General features: G+C 43.7%; 1 protein-coding gene across 1 annotated transcript in view; it reads right to left on the bottom strand.

Annotated features, from left to right (window-relative positions):
* The window catches only part of adad1 (adenosine deaminase domain containing 1 (testis-specific)), a 92,985-nt gene extending 69,923 nt beyond the window's left edge, over positions 1-23,062 (bottom strand). The window contains exons 1-4 of the mRNA XM_087980101.1: positions 23,002-23,062; positions 15,348-15,523; positions 1,149-1,337; positions 906-1,058 (exon numbers count right to left, since the gene is read on the bottom strand). Of these exons, the coding sequence (XP_087836227.1) occupies positions 906-1,058; positions 1,149-1,337; positions 15,348-15,522 (517 nt within the window). The 5' untranslated portion in view covers position 15,523; positions 23,002-23,062. The remainder of the gene's footprint in view (positions 1-905; positions 1,059-1,148; positions 1,338-15,347; positions 15,524-23,001) is intronic.
* Between the last annotated feature and the right edge of the window lie 4,827 nt (positions 23,063-27,889).

The raw sequence follows: 27,889 nt of genomic DNA on the forward strand, positions 1-27,889 counted from the left end.
TGGGATCTTCAAATTGCTTCTCAGCAGGTTTGAAAGAGATGGTGGGTTGGGAAACATGTTGGAGGTAGCAGTCCAATGGAACGGGAATTGGACGAGAGATGTCTGAGGAATTTAAGAGTCTGGGGTTCAAATGTGATCATATGATGCACACAAATTAGACACTGTTTTAACCCAACATTTAAGACCATAAGACATAGGAGTGGAAGTAAGGCTATTCAGCCCATTGAGTCCACTCCACCATTTAATCATGGCTGCTGGGCATTTTCAACTCCATTTACCCGCCCTCTTCTTGTAGCCCTTAATTCCTTGCGAAATCATGAATTTGTCAATCTCTGTCTTGAAGACATTTAACGCCCCGGCCTCCACTGTGCTCTGTGGCAATGAATTCCACAGGCCCATCACTCTCTTTCTGAAGAATTGTCTCCTCATTTCCGTTCTAAATTGACCCCCTCTAATTCTAAAGCTGTGCCCACGGGTCCTAGTCTCCTTGCCTAACGGAAGCAAATTCCCAACGTCCACCCTTTCTAAACCATGCATTATCTTGTAAGTTTCTATTAGATCTCCCCCAACCTTCTAAACTCTAATGAATACAATCCCAGGATCGTCAGCCGTTCATTGTATGTTAGGCCTACCATTCCAGGGATCATCTGTGTGAATCTCCGCTGAACTCGCTCCAGTGCCAGTATGTCCTTCCTGAGGTGTGGGACTCAAAATTGGACACAGAATTCTAAATGGGGCCTAACTGGAGCTTTATAAAGTGTTAACTTTCCTGTGTAACTATCCAGGTAAGTTAATCGGCTCTCTCCAGAGTTCAGTTCTGTATAAAAAATCTCTCATCACCATATTTTCTGGCCAAAACAAGAAAAGATATCGCTTAAAGATTTTTTTCTCAAAAAAAAACTTACTTGAAGTTTTGCTCAGTTCGGTGTCCAAAAGTTCATCAAGAGCTAATTGTGCAGCATTAGCTTTTGCTTCCTTCTTGTTTTGACCCATTCCTGTTTTATATTCAACCCCATCAACCACAGCACAGAATGCAAAATATTGTCCAAAAATATTACCTAAAAAACAAAATTTTAACATTCTCAGCTAAAAGAATACTAAATAATTGCTAATAGGGCATCTGCTGTAGAAAAATAAATTCCACTTACCTGTTGCTACAGTTTCTTTTAAAATTAGTTGCATTCGTAACATTTGTGCATACTGATGCAAGGCTGAAACTGGGTTGATCTCACCACGTCTGTATTTATCAATAAATTCCCTGGAAACTTTCTTTGGTGGTAGTGCACTGTTTGAGAGTGGTTTAGTATATTCAACAAATTGTGACTTTGGGTATTGACCTAAAAAGGAAAGTGCAAAATACTATGCAATTAGTTATAAAAAAAAGCCTTGGTGAAAACAGAGTACATTTGGTGAGGCAATTGAAGATGGTGCACTAGAATATGGTAAATAAACACAAACTTGCATTTATGTATCATTTATTTAAAATAGAAAAAAAATCCCAAAGTGCTTCAACAAAAACATTATTGACAAAAATATTTTTCACAACAAACAACATCATGATATAATAGTGCGGATGCCCAAAAGCTTGCCCAAAGAGTTTAGGTTTATGGAGTGTCTTAAAGAAGTAAAGGAAGACACTGGTACAGATAGTATGGAACAAATTCCATAGGTTGGGGCCTCAGCATATGAAATTGTTGTCACTGGTACATCAGATAAGATTGGAAATGCTCAGCATGCCAGAATTGAGCCAAGACAAAAGCATTGAACATTTATAGGGCCAGAAAAGGTTAAAGAGATCGAGAGGGACAAAGCCACTGAAGAAGGATCAAGATTTTTAAGATTTCCAGGATCTGTTGTTTTTAGATTAGATTAGATTACTTACAGTGTGGAAACAGGCCCTTCGGCCCAACAAGTCCACACCGACCCGCCGAAGCGTAACCCACCCATACCCCTACATTTACCCCTTTACCTAACACTACGGGCAATTTAGCATGGCCAATTCACCTGACTTGCACATCTTTGGACTGTGGGAGGAAACCGGAGCCCCCGGAGGAAACCCACGCAGACACGGGGAGAACGTGCAAACTCCACACAGTCAGTCGCCTAAGTCGGGAATTGAACCCGGGTCTCTGGCGCTGCGAGGCAGCAGTGCTAACCACTGTGCCACCGTGCCGCCTTTGTTTTTTGTTTAGGATATAGGCAAGTTCTGCATCAACACATGTTATACAGGGTGAAAAGGTAGGAGAGCATTGGGAATAGTCAAGTCCTGAGGTAACAGGGTACCTCAGGGTTTCAGCAGATGTCAGGCAAGTGGTGGGATCTTACGCCTTCCCATGGAGAGATAATTAACAGGGTTATTTAATTTGGTGGAAGATAGGCATCCTACTATTTTCCAACCTCCACCCTAATGAGGTCTGTGAAGGAAAATCCTGTGGATGGTTGTCCCAGCCTGCCATTCCAATTAATTGTAAAGAACTCATCCCACTGCAGTAGGGAGCTTGCCATGCAAAAGAATAACAAGTGAAGCATAGCATGCTTGAAGAAATAGAAGGCACAATTCAAAGGCACTGAGTAATGGGGAGCAGTGGCATAGTGGAATTATCACCTTTAGTCCAGTGACTCAAGTAATGTTCTGAAAACCCAGATTTGAAACGATGGTGAGTTCAGACAGTGGAATTTGAATTCAATAAAAATCTGGAATGATCTGGATCATGATCCAGAATGATAGCCATGAAACCATTTTTGACTGTCAGAAAAATCTCTCTCATTCACTAATAGCATTTAGGGAGGAAAATCTGCTGTCCTTCCCTGGTCTGGTCTACTGACTCACTGCTAACTGCTTTCTGAAATGCCCTAATAACAATTGTTAAAAAGTCTCAATAAAGGAATGATACCTAACAACCACCTGGAATTGACAGCAGTATCGGTGACAACAATCGACAAATACAGACCTGTTGACTCTGCAATGTCTTCCACACTAACATAGGGAAGCTATTGCCACAATTGGGAGAGATTGATTGCAACTAAATAAACAATAGTCTGTCAGTACACTCTCAGAAACATATCTTACAATGTCCCTGAAACCAACACCATTAGCATCCTTGTGTATGTCGTGTCCAAAGGCAAGGATCAGATTCAGAAGAGGTTGTAGCACAGTAATATACAGTTGGGAGGGAGTTGTCTTCAACACTGAGCCCAGACCGCCTGAAATCTCATGGAATCAGGTGAAACATCGCTAAATAAACTTCATGTGATTTTTCTCTCCACAAAACTAATAAATCAGCATTCTTCCATGTTGAATACCACTTGGAGCAAGCACTGAGGGTATTAAGGGTGCAAAACGTACACTCCATGGTGGATTTCAATTACCAAAAATGGCCTGGTAGCAGCACTACTGATTGAGAGTGTTGAATTCTAAAGGACATTCCTGCAGCAGTTGGCAAGGGATCAAAGGAGAGCAAATCATATTTGGTCTCATCCTCACCAATCTGCATTTGCATCTATTCATGATGGCACTTGCAAAAGTGACCATCATAGTCTTGAGGAAACAAAACTCTGCACTCACATTCAGAATACCGTGCTTTACATTATCATGCAAAATGGGACAGATTTTGAACAGATTTAGCAACTCAAGACTGGGCATCTTTGAGGTGCCCGTGGGCCATCATCACCAATAAGAATCATGCTTGAAGACAATTTGCAACCTCATTCCCTACTCTACCATTACCAACAAGCCAGGGGATTAACAACACAAACGGAAGTTGTTGGAAAAGCTTAGTTCATCTTGCAGCATTTCTGAACAGAAATCAAAGTTAATGTTTTGGGTCCTGTGACCCTTCCTCAGAAAATATCGGTTTATATGCAGAAGATAGGGTGGTGGAAGGGAGTAAGGAGCAAACGATCTGGTTAGGAGAATGAATAGCTGTTAATGGAGACGTTAGTGGCTAACAATAGGGAGTGTGTACTGTGTGTGTGTGTGGGGGGGGGGGGGGCGAGGAAGCGACATGGGGGAGATCAGGACCTAAAATCATTGAGCTCGATATTGAATCCAGAGGGCTGCAGGGTACCCAAGCGGAGAATGAGGTGTTGTTCTTCTAGCTTGTACTGAGCTTTACTGGAACACTGCAGTAACCCGGAGACAGAGATGTTGGCCAGGGTACTGGGTGGTGTGTTGAAGTGGCTGGCAACTGGGAGCTCAGGGTCTTTTTTGCAGGCAGAACGCAGATGTTCTGCAAAGCGGTCAACCAATCTACATTTCATTTTCCCAATGTAGAGATGATCACATTGTGAACAGCGAATGCAGTAGACTAGATCATGAGAAGTAAAGAAGTGCTGCTTCACCTGGAAGGTACGTTTGGGCTTTTAGATACAGAGGAGGGAGGTAACTGGGCAGGTGTTACACCTTCGGCCGTTGCAGGGAAAGGTGCCATAGGGCTGCGGGTGGGTGTTGGAAATGAAGGAAGAGTGAACCAGGGTGTCCCAGAGGGAATGGTTCCTGTGGAAAGCTGACAAGGGAGAGGAGGGGAATATGTGTCTAGTGATGGCATCTCACTGGAGGAAATGGATGCTGCTGATCTTCTGGATGTGGATGCTGGTGGGATGGTAGGCAGGAGAAAGTGAGGACTGCAGATGCTGAAGATCAGAGCTGAAAAATATGTTGCTGGAAAAGTGCAGCAGGTCAGGCAGCATCCGAGGAGCAGGAGAATCGACGTTTCGGGCATAAGCCCTTCTTCAGGAATGAGGAAGGTGTGCCATGCAGGCTAAGATAAAAGGTAGGGAGGAGGGACTTGGGGAGGGGCATTGGGAATGCAATAGGTGGAAGGAGGTTAAGGTGAGAGTGATACGCCAGAGAAGGGGTGGGGGCAGAGAGGTCAGGAAGAAGATTGCAGGTCAAGAAGACGGTGCTGAGTCCGAGGGTTGGGACTGAGATAAGGTGGGGGGAGGGGAAATGAGGAAGCTGGAGAAATCTGTGGGTTCCTAGGCGCACCAACCAACCCAATCGCCCCGTGGCTGAACACTTTAACACTTGCGGACACCTCCTCCTACTGCCCCCTTGACCATGACCCCACCTCCCACCACCAAACCATCATCTCCCAGACCATCCATAACCTCATCACCTCAGGGGATCTCCCATCCACCGCCTCCAACCTCATAGTCCCACAACCCCACACCGCCCGTTTCTTCCTCCTGCCCAAAATCCACTAACCTGACTGCCCCGGCCGACCCATTGTCTCAGCCTGCTCCTGCCCCAACGAACTCATCTCTGCATACCTCGACACGGTCCTGTCTCCCTTAGTCCAAGAACTCCCCACCTACATTTGGGACACCACCCATGCCTCCACCTCCTCCATGATTTTCGCTTCCCCGGCCCCCAACACCTTATCTTCACCATGGACATCCAGTCCCTATACACCTCCATCCCCCGTCACGAAGGCCTCAAAGCCCTCCGCTTCTTCATTTCCCGCCGAACCAATCAGTACCCTTCCACTGACACCCTCCTTCGACTGACTGAACTGATCCTCACTCTGAACAACTTCTCTTTCCAATTCTCCCACTTTCTCCAAACCAAAGGAGTAGCCATGGCACCCGCATGGGCCCCAGCTATGCCTGCCATTTCGTCTGATATGTGGAACAGTCCATCTTCAGCAGCTACACTGGCACCCCCCCCCCACCTTTTCCTCCGCTACATCGATGACTGTATCGTCGCTACCTCGTGCTCCCACGAGGAGGTTGAACAGTTCATCCACTTTACTAACACCTTCCACCATGACCTCAAATTTACCTGGACCGCCTCAGACTCCTCCCTCACCTTCCTAGACCTCTCCATTTCTATCTCGGGCAACTGACTCAACACGGACATTTACTATAAAACGACCGACTTCCACAGCTACCCAGATTACACCTCCTCCCATCCTGTCCGCTGCAAAAACACCATCCCATATTCCCAATTCCATCGCCTCCGCCACATCTCTCCCAAGAGGACCAATTCCAATACCGAACAACCCAGATGGCCTCCTTCTTCAAAGACCACAATTTCCTCTTAGACGTGGTTGACGATGCTCTCCACCGCATCTTCTCCACTTCCCGCTCCTCCGCTCTTGAACCCCACCCCTCCAATTGCCATCAGGACAGAATCCCACTGGTCCTCACCTACCACCCCACCAACCTCCAGATACATCGTATCATCCTTCGTCATTTCCGCCACCTCCAAACAGATCCCACCACCAAGGATATATTTCCCTCCCCTCCCCTATCAGCGTTCCGGAAAGACCACTCCCTTCGCGACTCCCTCGTCAGGTCCACACCCCCCACCAACCCAACCTCCACTCCCGGCACCTTCCCCTGCAACCGCAAGAAATGCAAAACTTGCGCCCACACCTCCCCCCTCACTTCCCTCCAGGGCCCCAAGGGATCCTTTCATATCCGTCACAAATTCACCTGCACATCCACACACATCATTTACTGCATCCACTGCACCCAATGTGGCCTCGTCTACATTGGGGAGACAGGCCGCCTACTTGTGGAACGTTTCAGAGAACACTTCTGGGACCCGCACCAACCAACCCAACCGCCCCGTGGCTGAACACTTTAACTCCCCCCTCCCACTCCACCAAGGACATGCAGGTCCTTGGCCTCCTCCATCACCAGACCATGGGCAACATGACGCCTGGAGGAAGAGTCCCTCATCTTCCGCCTAGGAATCCTCCGACCACAAGGGATGAATGCAGATTTCTCCAGCTTCCTCATTTCCCCTCCCCCCACCGCATCTCAGTCCCAACCCTCGGACTCAGCACCACCTTCTTGACCTGCAATCTTCTTTCCGACCTCTCCGCCCCCACCCCCTCTCCGGCCTATCACCCTCACCTTAACCTCCTTCCACCTATCGCATTCCCAACGCCCCTCCCCAAGTCCCTCCTCCCTACCTTTTACCTTAGCCTGCTTGGCACACCTTCCTCATTCCTGAAGAAGGGCTTATGCCCAAACCGTCGATACTCCTGCTCAGAGATAGTAGGCAGGACAAGTTAACAATTTTTCCGTTGCCTCCGAGCTTATTTTCACAATCAGGGTCCCCGCCCACCTTCCAAGGACCCCTTCGCCCACCACCAACACACTGCATCCACCTGGACACCCCGCGCTGGTCTATTATCTGCCCTCGACCTCTTCATTTCCAACTGCTGCCGGGATATTAACCGCCTCAACCTGTCTACCTCCCCCACTCCAACCTCTCACCCTCACAACGCGCAGTCCTCCAATCCCTCTGCTCCAATCCCAACCTCACCATCAAGCCAACGGATAATGGGGGCACAGTGGCAGTCAGTGCTGAAGCCAAACGCCAACTCGAGGACACCTCTTCCTACTGCCCCCTCGACCATGACCCCACCTCCCATCACCAAACCATCATCTCCCAGACCATACAGAACCTCATCACCTCAGGAGATCTCCCACCCACAGCTTCCAACCTCATAGTTCGGGAACCCTGCACTGCCCTGTTCTACCTCCTTCCCAAGATCCACAAGCCTGACCACCCTGGCCGACCCATTTTCTTAGCATGCTCCTGCCCCACTGAACTCATCTCTACCTACCTCGACACTGTCCTATCCCCCCTAGACCAGGAACTCCCCACATACGTTCGAGACACCACCCACGCCCTCCACCTCCTCCAAGACTTCCGTTTCCCCGGCCCCCAACGTCTCATCTTCACCATGGATATCCAATCCCTCTACACCTCCATCCGCCATGACCAGGGCCTCCAAGCGCTCCGTTTTTTTCCTCTCCAGACGTCCCCAACAGTACCCTTCCACCAACACTCTCATTCGTTTGGTCGAACTGGTCCTCACCCTTAACAATTTCTCCTTTGAATCCTCCCACTTCCTCCAGACCAAAGGGGTAGCCATGGGCACACGTAGTGGCCCCAGCTATGCCTGTCTCTTTGTTGGCTACGTAGAACAGTTGATCTTCCGTAATTGCACCGGCACCACTCCCCACCTCTTCCTCCGCTACATTGATGACTGCATTGGCGCCACCTTGTGCTCCCGCAAGGAGGTTGAGCAATTCATCAACTTCACCGACACATACCACCCTGACCTTAAATTTACCTGGACCATCTCTGACACTTCCCTCCCCTTCCTGGACCTCTCCATCTCCATTAATGACGACCAACTTGACACTGACATTTTTTACAAACCCACCGACTCCCACAGCTACCTGGATTACACCTCTTCCCACCCTACCTCTTACAAAAATGCCATCCCGTATTCCCAATTCCTCTGCCTCCGCCGTATCTACTCCCAGGAGGACCAGTTCCACCACAGAACATACCAGATGGCCTCCTTCTTTAGAGACCGCAATTTCCCTTCCCACGTGGTTAAAGATGCCCTCCAACGTATCTCGTCCACATCTTGCACCTCCGCCCTCAGACCCCACCCCTCCAACCGTAACAAGGACAGAACGCCCCTGGTGCTCACCTTCCACCCTACCAATCTTCGCATAAACCAAATCATCCGCCGACATTTCCGCCACCTCCAAAAAGACCCTACCAGGGATATATTTCCCTCCCCACCCCTTTCTGCCTTCCGCAAAGACCGTTCCCTCCGTGACTACCTGGTCAGGTCCACGCCCCCCTACAACCCACCCTCCCATCCTGGCACTTTCCCCTGCCACCGCAGGAACTGTAAAACCTGCGCCCACACCTCCTCCCTCACCTCTATCCAAGCCCTAAAGGAGCCTTCCACATCCATCAAAATTTTACCTGCACATCCACTAATATCATTCAACCCCAGGGCATCAATGTGGACTTCAACAGTTTCCTCATTTCCCCTTCCCTCACCTCACCCTAGTTCCGAACTTCCAGCTCAGCACTGTCCCCAAGACTTGTCCTACCTGCCTATCTCCTTTTCCACCTATCCACTCCACCCTCTCCTCCCTGACCTTCATCCCCTCCCCCACTGTACTCTATGCTACTTGGACAGGCTTTATGGAGTCTGGAGGTGAATTATTTCCTGCAGAACAGAGGAACCTTAATTATCCGAATGACACGGGCGGGGAGTATTTTGTTTGGATAATCTAATGTCGGATCTTCAAGGTTCCTCTGTATTCCTAGCCTGGAAAACCTGCGCCCACACCTCCTCCCTCACCTCTATCCAAGGCCCTAAAGGAGCCTTCCACATCCGTCAAAGTTTTACTTGCCCATCCACTAATATCATTTATTGTATCTGTTGCTCCCGATGCGGTCTCCTCTACATTGGGGAGACTGGGCGCCTCCTAGCAGAATGCTTTAGGGAATATCTCCGGGACACCCGCACCAATCAACCCACACCGCCCCGTGGCCCAACATTTCAACTCCCCCTCCCACTCTGCCGAGGACATGGAGGTCCTGGGCCTCCTTCACCGCCGCTCCCTCACCACCAGACGCCTGGAGGAAGAATGCCTGATCTTCCGCCTCGGAACACTTCAACCCCAGGGCATCAATGTGGACTTCAACAATTTCCTCATTTCCCCTTCCCCCACCTCACCTTAGTTCCAAACTTCCAGCTCAGCACTGTCCCCATGACTTGTCCGGACTTGTCCTACCTGCCTATCTCCTTTTCCACCTATCCACTTCACCCTATCCTCCCTGACCTATCACCTTCATCCCCTCCCCCACTCACCCATTGTACTCTATGCTACTTTCTCCCCATCCCCACCCTCCTCTAGCTTATCTCTCCACGCTTCAGGCTCACTGCCTTTATTCCTGATGAAGGGCTTTTGCCCGAAACGTCGATTTCGCTGCTCCTTGGATGCTGCCTGAACTGCTGTGCTCTTCCAGCATCACTAATCCAGAATCTGGTTTCCAGCATCTGCAGTCATTGTTTTTACCTAGGACAAGTTAACCCTATCACTATTGCGGGAGGGAAGAAAGGGAGTCAGGGCGGAAGCGCAGGAGATGGCTTGGACTCGGTTGATGGCCCGGTCCCGGTTGATGGCCCTGTTGATAATGGTACTGGGGAATCTCAGGTTGAGAAAGAAGGTGCACATTTTGGAGGCTCCCTTGTCGAAGTTGGCCTCATCGGAACATATGCAACAGAAACAGAGGAACTGGGAGAATGGAATGGAGTCTTTACAGGAAATAGGGTACAAGGGTAATAGTCCAGGTATCTGTGGGAGTTGGTGGGTTTACACTATATATTAATGGCCAGAAATGGTAACAGAGATGTTGAGGAAGGGAAGGGAGGAGTGGGGTGGAAATTCAAAGCAAAATCGACTGACTTTTCCAATTCCGGATGAAAGAGGGAAGCAGCACCAATGATATCATCGATACATCAGAGAAAGAGTTGTGGATGGGGGCCAGCATAGGACTGGAACAAGGAATGTTCCACATGAAGAGACAATCATTAACTCGGGCCCATGCAAATATCCATGGCCACCCCCTCTGACCTAAAGAAAATGAGAGGAGTTGAAAAAGAAGTTGTTGAGAGTGAGGACAAGCTCGGTCAAGCAGAGGAGGGTAGTGGTGGGTGAGGACTGTTCAGGCCCTTGTTCCAGGAATAAACAGAGGGCCCTCAGACCATCTTGGTGGGGGATGGACATGTAAAGGGATTGCACGTCCATGGTAAAGAGGCGGCAGTTCGAGCCTACAAACTGGAAATTCTGAAACCAGGGTAAAGCGTCAGAGGAATCACAGATGTACATGGTCAGGGACTGGAATGGGGAGAAAAGTCTGAGTCAAGGTAGGAAGAGAAGAGTTCTGTGGGGCAAGAAACAATGGGTCTGCCCAGGCAGTCCTGTTTGTGGATTTGTGGAAGGGAGAAGAAGCGAGTGTTGGGGGTGGCCACATGAATGAGGTCAATGACTGTTATTGATACAATGCCCTGATATTCTATCGTGGGGTTATGGACCAGGGGAAGATAGGAGGAGGTATCTGATATGGCACTCAGCCTCTGCAAATTCGAGGTCAGTGTACCAGACAAAAACAGCACCACCCTTATTGGCAGGCTTAATAACAAAGTCAGGGTTGGATCTAAGCATCCAGAGTGCAGTCAGTTTGGAGGGAGACAGATTGGATTGGATGAGGGGGGTCAGAGAAATTGAGGCAACCAATGTCATGTTGACAGTTCTCAGTGAACAGATCGAGTGCAGGTAATATGCTAGAGGGAGGGGACCAGGTGGAGGGAGAGTGTTGGATCGGGACGAAGGGGTCTGTGGGAGGGGGACAGGACTCTTGTCCAAAGAAATAAAGATGGTGGAAGAAGAGTTCAACATCACTTCATGCCCAAAATTCATTCAGGTGGGGACGCAGGGGGATAAAGCAGAGACCTTTATTGTGTACAGAAAAAGTTCTGCATTGACAGCGGAAGGTTAGGAGGAATGATGAATACCCAACAGGAGATGGGGTTGGGAGACAGAATAGAGTCAGACAGAAGGGGAGGACAGGAAGGTTCCAGAAGGCCATGGGTATCCCCAAGTTATTGCATCTTGCAGGCCTTGATTCCTGAAAAGAAAAAAAAGTTTCTTGTCAGCAGGGCAAATGAGCTGGAGGTTGAAGTGGAACGCGGAGTGGCGCAGTTTTGTGCTAGCGTTTTGCGATGCACCTGAAGAGGAAGATCGAGAATGTGCATGCGACGCCAATAAGGTGATCATCCATTTCTTACTTCTCAGTTCCACCAAATAATTTCCCTGGATGTATTCCCAGGAATATATTCCCTAAGTACAGCAGTAATGCTATCCCTTATCAAAAACGCTTCCCCCCACTCCCATCCCAATTCCTCCCATATCCTGGAACATTAAGCTACCAGTCCTGTCCATCCTTGAGTCACATTTTTGTAATTGCTAGAATATCGTAGTCCCATGTTCTTAACCAAGTACATCTACCTGCCATGTTCGGCCTCGCATTGAAGTCAATACAGTTTAATTTATCAGTCCTACCCTGTTCTCTTCTTTATTCCTGCCTGCCCTGACTGTTTGACTCGCTCCCTTTCCCGACTTTACCAGTCTCAGATTGATCTCTTTCATCACCATTTTCCTGGTGCCCCCCCATCCCCCAACTTTACTAGTTTAAATTCTCCTCAGCAGCTCTAGCAAGTCTTCCTGCCAATATATTACTCCCCTTCCAATTCAGGTGTAATCCGTCCTTCTTGTTCAAGTCACTGCTAGCCTAGAAGATAGACAGATAAAAGGCAGTGAGCATATGGTCAGTGAGGGAGAGAGAGAAAGAAACCTACACTGCTAACTGACACAGCAGTGAATCTGCACAGTTACTGCCTTTGCTGTCCAAGTTCACGCATCACTGGACATCGGAGTGCATCTAGGAAAAATTAACAAACAGCATAATTCACAGCTGACCTTGGAGGAACCTGTGTAGGAGATCTCACAGCACAGGAACAGATAAGGTTTTAATGTGCAACCTTGATCTATATGGACTTCAATATGGCGTTTGACAAAGGTCCTTGTGGGAGACTGGTTAACAAGGTCAGATCTCATGGAACAAAGGGAGAACTAGCCATTTAGAATCAGAACTGGCTCGAGGGTAGAAGACAAAGGTGGTGGTGGAGGGCTGCCTTTCAGACTGGAGGCCTGTGACCAGTGGTGTGCCCCATGGATCGGTGTTGGGTCCACTACTTTTCGTCATTTATAAAAAATGATTTAGATGTGAACATAGGAGATATAGCTAGTAAGTTTGCAGATGACACCAAAATTGGAGGTATTGTGGACAGCGAAGAATGTTACCTCAGAGTACGATGGGATCTTGATCAGATAGGCCAACGGACTGAGGAGTGACAGATGGAGCTTAATTTAGATAAATGCAAGGTACTGCATTTTGGAAAAGCAAATCAGAGCAGATTTGACACTTAATGGTAAGGTCTTGGGGAGTGTTGCGGAACAAAGAGACCTTGGAGTTCAGATTCATAGTTCCTTGAAAGTACAGTCGCAGGTAGACAGGATAGTGAAGGCGACGTTTGATATGCTATCCATTATTGGTCAGAGCATTGAGTATAGGAGTTGGGAGGTCATATTGTGGCTGTACAGGACATTCGTTAGGTCACTTTTGAAATAAAGTATTGCAATTCTGGTCTCATTCCTATCTGGAGGATGTTGTGAAACTTGAAAGGGTTCAGAAAAGGTTTACAATGATGTTGCCAGGGTTGGAGGATTTGAGCTGTAAGGAAAGGCTGAATAGGTTGGGGTCGGTTTCTCTGGAGCTTCGGAGGCTAAGGGGTGACCTTATAGAGGTTTATAAAATCATGAAGGGCATGGATAGTGTAAAGAGACAAGGTCTTTTCCCTGGGGTGGAGGAGTCCAGAACTAGAGGACATAGGTTTAGGGTGAGAGTGGAAAGCTATAAAAGGGACCTAAAGAGCGACTTTTTCATGCAGAGGGTGGTGTGTGTGTGGGATGAGCTGCCAGAGGAAGTAGTGGTGGCTGGTACAACCACAGCATTTAAAAGGCATCTGAATGGGTCTATGAATAGGAAAGGTTAGAGGGATATGGGCCAAGTTTTGGCAAATGGGTCTACATTAGGTTAGGATATCTGGTCGGCATGGACGAGTTGGACCGAGGGTCTGTTTCTGTGCTGTACATCTAGTAAAATATTCACAAAAAAATGCTCAAAGATACAGACCAAAACACTCAAAGTGGATTAAGATAAATGACAACTTATTGGCTAATGTGGGCATGATGGGTCAACTGGCCTCCTTTTATGCTGCACATTTCTATGATTTAATGATGATAATGTCCATAATTGTACTATAAAAAAATTACAATTTATAGCAATAGATTTCAATTTTTCTGCATTACAGTATCTCCCAATCATAATTTTCTCCTTTTTCTTGAATCAGATTATATATTTAATAAAACCTGGACCAACCATCAATCTTTTACAAACTGTCATTCTTGAATATAACTGATGTCAATCAATCCAAGTGGACCAGCCATATAAATGACATGAATGGTAGAGGAGATCAGAGTGCACAATTTGACCATGAGTGGCACTCTTTCCAACTCTAGAAAGCCTTTTCCAGCATGAGCAATTAGATTAGATTAGATTACATTACAGTGTGGAAACAGGCCCTTCGGCCCAACAAGTCCACACCGACCCGCCGAAGCGAAACCCACCCATACCCCTACATTTACCCCTTACCTAACACTACGGGCAATTTAGCATGGCCAATTCACCTGACCCTGCACATCTTTTGGACTGTGGGAGGAAACCGGAGCACCCGGAGGAAACCCACGCAGACACGGGGAGAACGTGCAAACTCCACACAGTCAGTCGCCTGAGGCGGGAATTGAACCCGGGTCTCAGGCGCTGTGAGGCAGCAGTGCTAACCACTGTGCCACCGTGCCACCCACCAATGTTGTGGTTCTGTTCGCCGAGCTGGGAATTCGTGTTGCAGACGTTTCGTCCCCTGTCTAGGTGACATCCTCAGTGCTTGGGAGCCTCCTGTGAAGCGCTTCTGTGATGTTTCCTCCGGCATTTATAGTGATTTGTATCTGCCGCTTCCGGTTGTAAATTCCAGCTGTCCGCTGCAGTGGCCTGTATTTTGGGTCCAGGTCGACATGCTTATTGATTGAATCTGTGGATGAGTGCCATGCCTCTAGGAATTCCCTGCAGCTGCAACATTCAAGAGATTTGAACCACCTAGGACAGGCTGGATTGTCAGCCCACGCAGATGCAAAAATCTATAGGATTCTTTGCAACAAGTCACCAAGTACCCATTGACCGCACCTTGCAAATCTAGTATCTCCACAACATAGGTGGTCAACAGCAACAAACACATGGAAAGATCTCATTCCAAACACAATGACTTGAACGCTTAATTGCCATTCTATCACCGAGATAAAATCCATGAATTCCCTAACCAATAGCATTGTGTGTCCCGTTGCCACGGTTACTGTACTTATTCGAGGAAAACTGATGACTGACCTTTAAAGGCAGCAAGAATAGGTATAAATACAATCTTGCTGGTTACAGATATAGTGAAGAATGATTTTTTTTTCCCAGAAAATAAATGCTTAGATGAAATATCTAATTGATAGAGAATAAGAGCTGGTGTTGAGGTGAATTGTATGTAGTATTATGATTCCCCATGCCTCGCTTAGTCAAAAATAAATAAATTGAAAACAATACACTGAAAATAAAGAATGACTTTCCAGGCTTGAAGCATAACAGTTCTTCTATTCTTTCCCATGGATTGCCCTAGAACCTTCACTTTGGTTACTTTAAAAAACACCCTTCAAAACTTCCTTAACACAAGAGCAAGAAACCTTTTAGATGGTATGCTGGTATACAAAAAAGGCTAATGATTTCTCTTTAATTTGAAGGCAAAACTGTTCAAAACATAAGAAAATGAAAACTAATTATTTTACCACACCTGAAATTTGAATTACTCTGGATACACCAGAGTCTAAATCTTCTGCAGTTCCGCCCTGTGGTGTAAAAGTTACATTTAGTGTTTGCTGTGATGGTTTTGGAGGAATATTCTTTTTCAAAATTTGAGCAAAACTAGGTTCTCCTGAACCCTTACGCCACGCGCTGTCACTGGACATTCTGAAATAAAAGAAAACAGCATGAATTAAATAAATAGCAACATTTGTGAACAGTGTTTGCACATAACTTACTGAAAAGGAAACCAAAGTACACAACCTTTCTTCATTTGTGCATGCTTATATTATCATCTGTGTTGGAAACATTTAAGCATGCTGGGTGTATTTAGCCCAAGGAAGCATATTGACAATAGCGACGTTTGAGAATTTAACAAGAGCTTCTCCGATGTCTCAGCAAGCTTATTCCCCAAATTGGGAATGCTGTTATTTCAAAGATAAGCTCAACTTTTTAAGGTCCAAATGCAATGGTTTGTAACAGTAGATTATATGTTGAGAAATCAGGCAATTTTCATAGCAGATAAAATGGAAAATTTAAAAATTGCTCCTCTCCCATTCCATGCTGGAAGGCGCATTCTGTACAATCATGAAAACACAACTTTACAGCAATGAGGAAGAAATTTAGCTTTTGTTCTTGTACTTGCTCTTTCAAGGTAAGGTCCAATTTAATCCTGCAGCCCAGATTTTTCCAATACCCTTGCAAATTAATTCTTAAGTGCATGTTTCGACTGTTTTCTGGAAGTTACGATGACACCTAACTCTACCAAGCTTTCAAGTACTGCCTCTAAATCTTGAAGAATGTTTCATATCCCCTCAAATTCATTTGGCAATAGGTTTAAATTAATGCCCTCTGTTAATCTTACCATTTGCCAGAGAAAGTAGTTTCTTTACTAAAGCCCTCAATTTTGAATAACGTTATTAGAAACCCTGTTTTAATCTCTGCTCCAAGGAGAATTCAGGTCGTTCTGCTATAAAGCGACATTTCTGTTCCTCTGCAACCTCGTGCGATAGAAAATTGCGCTGTAAAAGATAGCTAATAGAAAATCGCTTTACTCATCCAGTAGAAAGTTCACGTTATCCACACAACGTCCACAACAGCCAATTCCCTTTGAAGAAATGTGTATTATTGCATAACAACTGTAATGCCACTTTGTCCAATTCTGCTCATAACTGAACAGCTTTTTTCTGGCTGTAATCCTTATAAACCTCCTTTGACCCACTCCAGGGTCTTGGTAACTTTATTGAAATGTGGCTCCCAGAATTTTGAACAGTCAAGGCCAAACCAGGTGACAGTTAAAGCCTAAGGTGTAAACATTTTGCACGTCTTCTTTATTTTTGATTTGGAGTCGCCAGTGTTGGACTAGGGTGTACAAAGTTAAAAACCACACAACACCAGGTTATAATCCAACAGTTTTATTTGGAAGCACTAGCTTTTGGAGCACTGCTCTTTCATCAGTAGATTATACCATCTTCACATATGTCATCAGTTAAGGCACATCACTTTACACTTTACCATGTGCATTATCTTTTCTACATAATCAACAAACTTTGAAATTGTACTTCATATAATCAGGCCTACATTATTTAAATATTCCAGGAAAATGAATGGTCCTAATACTGATTCTTGCATTTTTCAGATGGAAAAAAAAGTTCATTTCTATTCTTTTGGTTATTATTCTTTTCGTCTACCCTGATGCATTTTGTATAGTGCAATTTGCCTGCAAAGCAACACTTTTCACTGCAACTCAGTACATGTAACAACAATAAAATCAACTAGTAGCCAATCTCACATACAGATCATATGAAGATGACGGTGCCAGCAACGTAGAGAGTGTTGAGGCTCCTTAGCCTGTATGCTCCAGTCTGACTGCACACCTTGTTTCTCTCTACTTTTTCATTGTTTTCTCTCTTTTTGCTTATTTCATCTTCTGACATTGTGGGGCAGCTGGAACAGTGTCAGAGAGTTGCCAGCAGCAGCAGCAATAGTGGGATCAAAGACACCTGACTTCAGTAGGCCCGGAGCCTGGACTCAGGAACTTGGTGGGCTGTCAGCTGTGGTGGAGCTTGGTGCCAGGAACTGATGTCCCGGTGCAACTGCAGTCTGCTTGAGGGATTATAATACTGAGCTGTTTATTTTCTTTATTTTTCTAATTTATTTCTAAGATCCTGTACCCTAGTACCTTTGTACCTAAGATGATGTCTTAAATGATAACTTTGCAAAGTTATCACTGCATCCGGGTGAGTATGTGATACTAAACTCAGTTCTAACTTTACTGTTAATATCATGTGTTTCCATTTTAAAAAGAAAAATAAGTTTTTTTTTGTGATAACAAATGCCATACTTTATTAGTTTTGTAAGTCAGTTACTTCAGAAAATTCAATTAGTTTAATCACCATTTACCAATAACAGGCACATCTTGGCTATTTTTTACTTCCTATGCAACTCCATGTCACTTAACTTTAAACTTGATAATCAACAATTTTTCTCCCACCACTTATGTTACATTAATTAATGTGTGGTTATTATTCTTCTCCTGTCTGTGAAGAGAACACACTATCTGCAGTTTGGGGTAGCATTTGGCATTGATGCATTATATCAACTTCTATCAAGTCTTTGCAAATTATTGTTAGATAATTAAAAGCTATTTTCAGTGCTGTATTTCAACGACATTAAGTTTTGTGGCCACATCCTTGGTGTGCATGATAGATGAAGAAAAGAGATTTTTTGAAGTTTTTAAAATAACTTATTTTCTAAATATTTCAAAAATTGTACTCAAGATTTTGTTTTGCTCTTTACTTTTCTCCATGTGGCACAAATTAAGCATCCTTGTCAATCCACTGAAAATATTATTCATGTAAGCGTTGACTTTTACGCAGTGTCTAAAAAATTTACAGTTAAACAAATACATGCACCTGCATATTTGTATATTAAGAGTAATAATTTGCACCCGTATTTTCTCAAACATTGAATCTAAGAAATGAGACAACAAGAGTCCAGAGAAAGTATATTAGGGGGAAAGGAGAGCCTGGTAGGTACAGGCAATGCTGGATGATTAAAGACATTGAGTGTTTGGTTAAGAAAAAGAAGAAAGCATGTGTCAGGTATAGGTAGGATAGATTGAGTGAATCCTTAGAAGAATATAAAGGTAGTAGGAGTATACTTAAGAGGGAAATCAGGAGGGCAAAAAGGGGACATGAGGTAGCTTTGGCAAATAGAGTTAAGGAGAATCTAAAGGGTTTTTACAAATACATTAAGGACAAAAGGGTAACAGGGAGAGAATACAGCCCCTCAAAGATTAGCAAGGCGGCCTTTGTGTGGAGCCGCAGAAAATGGGGGAGATACTAAACAAGTATTTTGCATCAGTATTTACTGTGGCAAAGGAAATGGAAGATATAGAGAATGTAGGAAAATAGATAGTGACATATGGAAAAATGTCCATATTACAGAGGAGGAAGTGTTGGATGTCTTGAAACGCATAAAAGTGGATAAACCCCTAGGACTTGATCAGGTGTACCCTAGAACTCTATGGGAAGCTAGGGAAGTGATTGTTGGCCCTCTTACTGAAATATTTGTATCATCAATAGTCACAGATGAGGTGTCAGAAGACTGGAGGTTGGCTAACGTGGTGCCACTGTTAAAGAAAGGTGGTAAGGACGAGCCAGACAACTATAGATCAGTGAGCCTGATGTCGGTGGTGGGCATGTTGTTGGAGGGAATCGTGAGGGACAGGATGTACATGTATTTGGAAAGGCAAGGACTGATTAGGGATAGTCAACATGGCTTTGTGTGTGGGTAATCATGTCTCACAAATTTCATTGAGTTTTATGAAGACGTAACAAAGAGGATTGATGAAGGCAGAGTGGTAGATGTGATCTATAAGGACTTCAGTAAAGCGTTTGACAAGGTTCCCTGTGGCAGATTGGTTAGCAAGGTTAGATTTCATGGAATACAGGGAGAACTAGCCATTTGGATACAGAACTGGCTCAAAGGTAGAAGACAGAGGGTGGTGGTGGGGGATTGTTTTTCAGACTGGAGGCCTGTGACCAGTGGAGTGCTACAGGGATCGGTGCTGGGTCCACTACATTTCATCATTTACATTAAAGATTTGGATGTGAGCATAACAGGTATAGTTAGTAAGTTTGCAGATGACACCAAAATTGGAGATGTAGTGGACAGCGAAAAAGGTTACCTCAGATTACAACAGGATCTTGATCAGATGGGAAAATGGTCTGAGAAGTGGCAGATGGAGTTTAATTCTGATAAATGGGAGGTGCTGCATTTTGGCTTAAAAATGTGTTGCTGGAAAAGCGCAGCAGGACAGGCAGCATCAAAGGAGAAGGAGAATCGACGTTTCGGGCATATGCCCTTCTTCAGGATCTGATCTCCAGCTCTGATCTCCAGCATCTGCAGTCCTCACTTTCTCCTAGTTGATTTTAACCTACTGCGAATTCTCTTGCAAGGATGCCTTCCTTGAAGAAGCTCTCCTTCTCCTTTGATGCTGCCTGACCTGCTGCGCTTTTCCAGCAACACATTTTTAAGCTCTGATCTCCAGCATTTGCAGTCCTCACTTTCTCCTAGATGCTGCATTTTGGGAAAGCAAATCTTAGCAGGACTTTGTACACTTAATGGTAAGGTCCTAGGTAGTTTTGCTGAACAAAGAGACCTTGGAGTGCAGGTTCATAGCTCCTTGAAAGTGGAGTTGCAGGTAGATAGGATAGTGAAGGCGGCGTTTGGTGTGCTTTCCTTTATTGGTCAGAGTATTGAGTACAAGAGTTGGGAGGTCATGTTGCAGCTGTACAGGACATTAGTTAGGCCACTGTTGGAATATTGTATGCAACTTTGGTCTCCTTCCTATCGGAAAGATATTGTGAGACTTGAAAGGGTTCAAAAAAGATATACAAGCATGTTGCCAGTGTTGGAGGATTTGAGCTATAGGGGGACGCTGAACAAGCTGCAGCTGATTTTCCTGGAGCGTCGGAGGCTGAGGGGTGACCTTATAGAGGTTTACAAAATCATGAAGGGCATGGATAGGATAAATAAATAAAGTATTTTCCCTGGGGTGGGGGAGTCCAGAACTAGAGGGCATAGGCTTAGGGTGAAAGGGGAAAGATATCAAAGATATCTAAGGGGCAGCTCTTTCACACAGAGGGTGGTATGTGTATGGAATGAGCTGCCAGAGAAAATGGTGGAGGCTAGTACAATTGTAACATTTAAAAGGCATTTGGATGGGTATATGAATAGGAAGGGTTTGGAGGGATATGGGCCGGGCGCTGGCAGGTGTGACTAGATTGGGTTGGGATATTTGGTTGACATGGACGGGTTGGACCGAAAGGTCTGTTTCCGTGCTGTACATCTCTATGACTGTATTTCTACTTACAAGTATTTGCTGAATTTATCCTTGCCTAAATTTTGTTCCAATATTTTAACAATAGGTTGGCAAAGAGGTGATGGTTCTTTCAGATAATTAATAAAAATTAATTTTTTCCTCCTAGTGATTAAGATTTAACGTCAAATGTAAAATACAATAACTTGATTAAACTAAACAGAACTAAAATTCTTGACTTAATGAACTGCAGGTCCTAAAAAAGGCAAAAGCTAACAAATAAAACCTCAAGGAGGAATAACACTACTCCCAATTAATTCAGGAAAATTGATAAAGATCTAAGATTGTTCTCATTACAATGGGTTCAGTACATTTTGTTAGTGTCACCCAGTGAAACATGACAAATCAACGTGCAAAACTAAATAAGCTAATGAATAGCTTCAACATGGATTTCAAAGTTTCCTCAACAAACCTTTTATTAAAAGCTGCCCCAGCTATTCTAAGTGTTTTATAATAAGCTAGTATGGTATACCCAGATATTCAAACATTTGACAACAATCTGTATAGAAGAGTTGGCACTGAAGTACAAATACTTGATGTATAATTTATTGTAAGCAAGGAGACTTGTTTGATATCTGCTGGAGTGTGTTACTCTTGTCCCTGAGATTGGTTGGAACCTCTACAGCTTTCAATTTACATGAACTTACTTTTAATCAGAGTTCAACGCAACTTGACCAAGAAGCTAAAGAAACATCAGAAACAAGAACACCATGAATGCTACTAAAGTTTGATCGTCAATTATTGCTAAATGTCAGTAAATAAAACAAACCAAATGCCGAATGTATAGCCAAAGCAATAAAAACAAGCTAGTCATAACTATGCCTAATCTCCAGAGTGATTTGGTCAGATCAGTACTAGTCATCAAGATACAGAAAAGGCATTCAAGTCCTGGAAAGGCAGAATCAATTAAGACTGCTCCTGTCATTCCTACATATGATTACTTGCTGAATTTATGCTGGCCTAAATTTTGTCGCAATATTTTAACAATAGGGTGGTAAAGAGATGGTAATTCATTCAGATAATTAAGAAAAATTAATTTTTTTCCTCCAAATAATTACAATTTAACATGTCAAAATGTAAAACACATAACTTGATTAAACTAAAGTTCTTGACTTAATGAGGTGCAGGTCCTTAAAAAATGGCAAAAGCTAACAAATAAAACCTCAAAGAACCTGTATGTTTCAAAAGTTGATTTAAGAGGTGGAAAAAGTAAGTAGTGTATTACATTTGAATACAAATCCACAAAAGTTAAGTTCAGGTCTGATTTCAACATATTTTCAAAGCATAATCAGTAAATAAAGGTGTACTCTACAAATGAAAGCACTAGAATTTAAAGGGGCATTGGTTAGGCTGGGAATTTCATAGCTTTCTTGATAAATTAATTAATATTCGCAAAATGGCGACCCTTTGAATGCTAAACTGTTTACAACATTGAAGCTATCTACAAAGATAAATATGTAATTCAATCATCAATTTTGTACATTCTCTCTTCCACTAAAACAAAGAACTATTGTGGGTTAGGTCAACCAAAATTTGTTTATAAAGAATTCGTAATTCTTGCCTTTTCAAGAGGAACATTTTAAGAGTGCAGATTTTCAAAAAGCTGATACCAGAAGGAAAACGTGTTACAAAGTTAAAAGTGCGAGACGGTGAAAATAAACTTTTAGGAACAGAAAGCTAGGAGTCGGAACCATTAGATATTTTTAATTGGTCAGGGCATATTTTAGTGATTTAATTGTGTAGTGCATCTTAGGGAAAAAACGGTTTTATATACTTCATAAGTTGCTTTGGATACTGAAAACTTGAGTGCAAACGAATTTCCCAAAAGTGTACCAAATTTAGTGCCAAAAATGTTTTATTTTCACGAAGAGCATATGTCCTTAAAGAACGAGAATCTGGTTTGCGATGTCCGTCATAGCTGTTTCTAAACGTGACATTAGATGACCAGTTTACTGATTTTATTTCTAACCATGAGATCCCCTGGATTCCGACCCTAAGACACAGCTTGCCAGCCTCGCGGTGTAAATTGCAGATTGAGAACGTGGTAGAAGGTCATAATTACTGCCCTAACCTTGGACTACACCATAACGGTACCTCCACAAAACATTCTTTCAAAGTTTCAAAGACAGAAAGGTTTTGCACCAAAGGTGCAGTGTACCTGACATGCGATTAAGGCTACCGTGCTCAGAATGCACATGTCACACTCACACAAGCAGCTGCATTACAATGATCATTTCCAAAAAGCTGATTAGTCACTCACTTAGCCGTTACTCTCGCGCACCCGCCGTTACAAAAGGCCGTTATCCTCAAAGGCGCGAGGGATTGACGCGCATGCTCTGTTCATATCTAGCGCCTTCAGTAGCCGCTTCCATAACCCTGATAACTGGAGTGCGACTGTGTTGTTGGAGTGACGAGAACATTTTTAGTCTGACTTCAGAAAAGAAGAGAGAATTTGTATGCTGGAAAAGGAGTGTAATTCAGATTCTAATAAGAATGAGCAATTTAAGACAAAGTATGGAAAAATTCAACGAACTATAATCTAACAAATATCTGTCGCTTCAATATGATGGTTTGAGACGCGATAACGACGATTAGTGGATGGTTCTGTGTATGATTTTGCAAAATTTCCTAGATGCTGGCGAGGTCCCAACGGGTTGGAGGTGTGGAATTTTTGATTGAAGAAATGGGGAGAGATATAGTTAGAGACCAGTTAGTCTAACATAAGTCATCAGGAAAGAGTTGAAATTTACTAACATTAACTGATGTTAGTAGTGCAGGTTTCAGTTACATCCCCCTTATAAACAGGCAACTGGTGCCTTGGGTTCATGTCACACTACAGATGACCCCCCACTGCACTATACACTCTCTCACACTCACACACACTTAGATACACACTCACACAGACCTCTCGTATACAAGCTCTCTCCCTCTCTCTCTCACACACACACACAACACTCACATCCATGCACACCCCCTCTCATAAGCTTATACCCCATCACACACACACACCCACACACTTTACCAAACTTGCACACATGCAAACAAACTCTCATGTGCACCCACACATGCACACTCACCCTGTGTCTCTGTCCCCTGCATGTGCACACATATAAGTTTGTGGAGTGAATTTGTATTTGCAGATACATTCTATTTTGCTCAAAAAAAATGCAGAACCTGAAGGCAGTCAATCCATGTAATATTTTGTAAATTTCACTTTGGAAGTAGAACTTTGGAAGATTGGGATACAGATAGGCGAACCTCACACTTTAAGGCATTGTCTGAGTTAAGATGTCACTTTTTGTTATAAAACCTTAAGTTATCTTGAGAATTGCCTTAAAAGAGGTTCTGAAACTTACATATTAAAGAACTGAAACCAGCAAACCCATTCTAAAAGCTGAAAGACTTAACAATCTAGGTTTGTTCAATATTATTTCAGCTGCAGGACTCTAATCTTTTGCTATAAATTGTGTTTTATGATCCTTCTTCACAACCACCTGATGAAGAAGCAGCACTTTGAAAGCTAGTGCTTTCAAACAAACCTGTTGGATTATAAACTGGTGTTGTGTGATTTTTAACATTATCACTAAGTTATGTGTAGTACACTCTTAATTCTGAAACCAATCCCTTGCGGTGGCTAAGGTTTGGCCAAGCTCCCTAATAGATGCCACATTTAATTTACATTATTTCTCTTTCTTTGCACTTTGACATTTTATGTCAAAATGGAAATATCTCCCAATTAGAATTGGTCTGTTATTGAACTTTGTTACTGAGCTGCTCCTTTAACAAGGTTATGTTGTGCTCGGGTTTTTTTCAAAGAGGTCGTAAAAGACACAGACTCTGAAAAGTCTAAGTTGAAGGGTTTTCGGAGCCAATGTGATTATAGCTAACATACTGCCTCAGGCAAAAGTATTTTAAGTTTAAAAAAAAACTTGCACATGAAAGGGGAGTGGCCAATTCTCCCAGTTCAGGTTTTCTGTGGTTTGGTGAGGTTTTAATACAGGAGAGGTGAAAAAGCTACTGGACCCCAAAGAAGCAGGTCCAGGCTGATTCTCCTCTCTCTCGCTTCTCTCCTGTAAGACCCTGTGTTTGTGTCAAGGTGTATTTATGGGGATTGTTGCAAGTATTAGGAATAGCATAATTAAATTAGGATGATCTGTCGGTTTTTGGATAGGTGTGGTTATTCTGTATTCTGTGCTCTTTTGTTTGTTTCATTCAGTAATCTTGCAAATAAATTCTGTTTTGTTTAAAACTAAGTGGGTAGACCAGCTGCATCCCTCCTGGTGTTACATCTGCTTAAAACAGCTAACAAAGTTAGGGCCTGGCCTGGTCCAGAACAACCTCATGTCAAAATTAGTCTGAACAAAAAGAAGAAATTGTCCAAGACCATTGGAACATTTAGCTCCACACTGTGTCAATGCTGTGGTTTTAAGACGTTGTACTGTCCTAGTTTTTTTTAGAAAAGGTTTTAAGGCAGAGGCGCTGAGCAGTTTTACAGAGCCACTCAAGTAAACAGCTCTGTTTTTTTTAAAAATGTTGGAATAATAGAAACAGCCTGAATGGGTGTGGTTCTCACACAACCAAGATCTTAAGTTTAGCTTTCAGCAGTTGCTGTTGGGCTCTTGAAGAAGTAGAGGCTAATTTTCCTTCTCTTGGTTCCAGCCAGAAAGGGGTTCATAGAATCCCTACAGTGTGGAAACAGGTCATTTGGCCCAACAAGTCTGTATTGACTGTCCAAAGAGTATCCCACCCAGACCAATTACTCTACATTTCTCTAACTAATGCACTTAACCTACACACCCCTGAATAGTATGGGCAATTTAGCATGGCATGTTCACTTAACCTGCACATCTTTGGAATGTGGGAGGAAATCAGAGCACTGGGAAGAAACCCATGCAGAAATGGGGAGAATGTGCAAACTCCACGCAGACAGTCGCCCAAGGTTGGAACTAAACTTGGATCCCTGGTGCTGTGAGGCAGCAGTGCTAACCACTGAACCACCATGCTGCCCATACTCTGTCTGCTGCAGGAGTTCCCAATGTGAGAATTTGTGTTCTGAATTTGCCTTTTGCCAAGGGTGTGTTTATGAGATATTACTATATGGAACAGTTTAATTAGTAATAGTTATTGTATCTATTATTCTTTTAAGTTTTCCAATAGTTAAGGTATTCCAATTTCTTTATTTTGTTGTATTTTAACTACAGTGGATGAATAAAGTGTGTTTTGCTTTACAACTGGTAGTTTGACTAATCAAATTATATCTGGAATCAACACCTTACATTTACCTTTAAAATAAGAAAAAGTTATGGGCTAGACCCTACCTTCTGAATATTTTGAGGGAATTCAGTCTTGTCCATAACATCCACCATTCAGTGAGGTCATGGCAAGTCAGTGGCCTAACACCATATACATGTCTTTAACTATAGTCCCTTAATACTTGGCTTAACAAAGATTTACTTCTCTCAGATTGAAAATTAACAAGTAATCTAGCATCCACTGCCATTTATGGAAGAGAATTCCAAACATCTGACTGCCCTTTATGTGTAGAAGGACTTTCTAACATCTATCTTGATTGGTCTAGTCCAATTTTTAGACAATGCACCCTAGTTCTAGAATCACCAACCCAGAGGAAATAATTTATGTACCTTGTCTTTTCCAGAATCACTCAGATCACCCCTTAACTTCTAAGTTCAAGAGAAAACAGGAATACAATATCTTTGAAGTGCAGGTATAATTTTGTAAATCTACATTGTAATTCCTTCAACATAGACATACCTTATCCATTATCTTAGTCACCTCTTCAAAGAATTTGATTAGTTTTTTCAGTCTTAACCTACCTTTCATGAATCCTTGTTGGCTCCCCACACTGAAAATTTGAGGTGTTCAGTTACTCCATCCTTGATATCAGACAGATGGATTACTGTTTGAGGTACTTCTCACGGAGTCATGATCCTGAACTCAGTTTTACACAACCTTTCTAAGTAACTCATTCTCCTTCCAGTTTGCCCATTTTTAATTCCTTTTCTCACTAAGTTCCCACCTTATGATCCTTATTACTTAGCACCCCTATTTTCCCAATTCTCTTAGTCTCCATGTCTCTCAAATCTCTTGTTTTAAATAGGGGAAGTGGCAGGAAACTTTCAGGCCATTTAAAATGTGTTAATCTGTCATGATGGAAGGTTTTGTGGCTCAGTGGAGTAGATGCTATGCCTCTAAGTTAGATGTTCTGTGTTAAAGTTCCAGTTCAGGACCTAATTGCCAAGGGATATGTAAAAACCGAAAACACTGCAGATGCTGGAAATCAGAAACCAAAACAGAAATTGATGGAAAAGCTCAACAGATATGGCATCTGTGTAGAGAAATCAGAGTTAACATCATTCTCACACCCTGTTTCCTGTAAAGATTCTATTCCATTCATTAAGTTTCTCCATTCTCTGTTCCACATCATGCCAACTTTGACAAGGGGGCCTCTGAAATGTCAACCTTCTTTCTCAATCAAGGATTCCTCAGCAGTATAGTTGACATGGCCCTTAGTCAGGTCTGACCCATCTCCCGCATTGGAGCCCACTCTTGTCTTCACTCCCACAACTGCAATATGGACCCCTTTGTCCTCACCGATCATCCCACCAGTATCCACATCCAGAGGATCATTAGTCACCATTTCCACTGCCTTCAGTGTGATGCCACCACCAGATACATTCTCCTCCCCTGTCAGCCTTCCATAAGGACCATTCCCTCCAATACACCCAGGTTCACACCCACTTCACCACCCCAACAACCCCAACACAGGTGTAACACCTGTCTGTTTACTTCCTCCCTCCTCAGTATACAAGGGCACAAACACATCTTCCACAAAGACCCTGAACTTATAGTTGCCGGCCACTTCACACCACTGTGTTCCCTGGCTGATGTCTGTGTCTCTGGCTTGCTGCAGTGCTCCACTGAAGCTCGGTGCAAGCTGGAAGAACAGCCCCTCATTTTCTGCTTGAGAACTGTACAGCCTTCTGGACTCAGTATCGCGTTCAACAGTTTTAAGATTTGAGGCACCTTCTCCCAAGTCCTCATCCCAACCCCCACACACCAGACCTTGTTATCACATGGTCTCCTATTACATATGACAACACATTGTTAGCTGCTAACTGTCCCCATTA

The sequence above is a fragment of the Chiloscyllium plagiosum genome, unplaced genomic scaffold, assembly GCF_037043375.1.
Source record: "Chiloscyllium plagiosum isolate Xiang-an unplaced genomic scaffold, Cpla_swu_hap1 HiC_scaffold_36, whole genome shotgun sequence".
NCBI classification, from domain to species: domain Eukaryota; kingdom Metazoa; phylum Chordata; class Chondrichthyes; order Orectolobiformes; family Hemiscylliidae; genus Chiloscyllium; species Chiloscyllium plagiosum.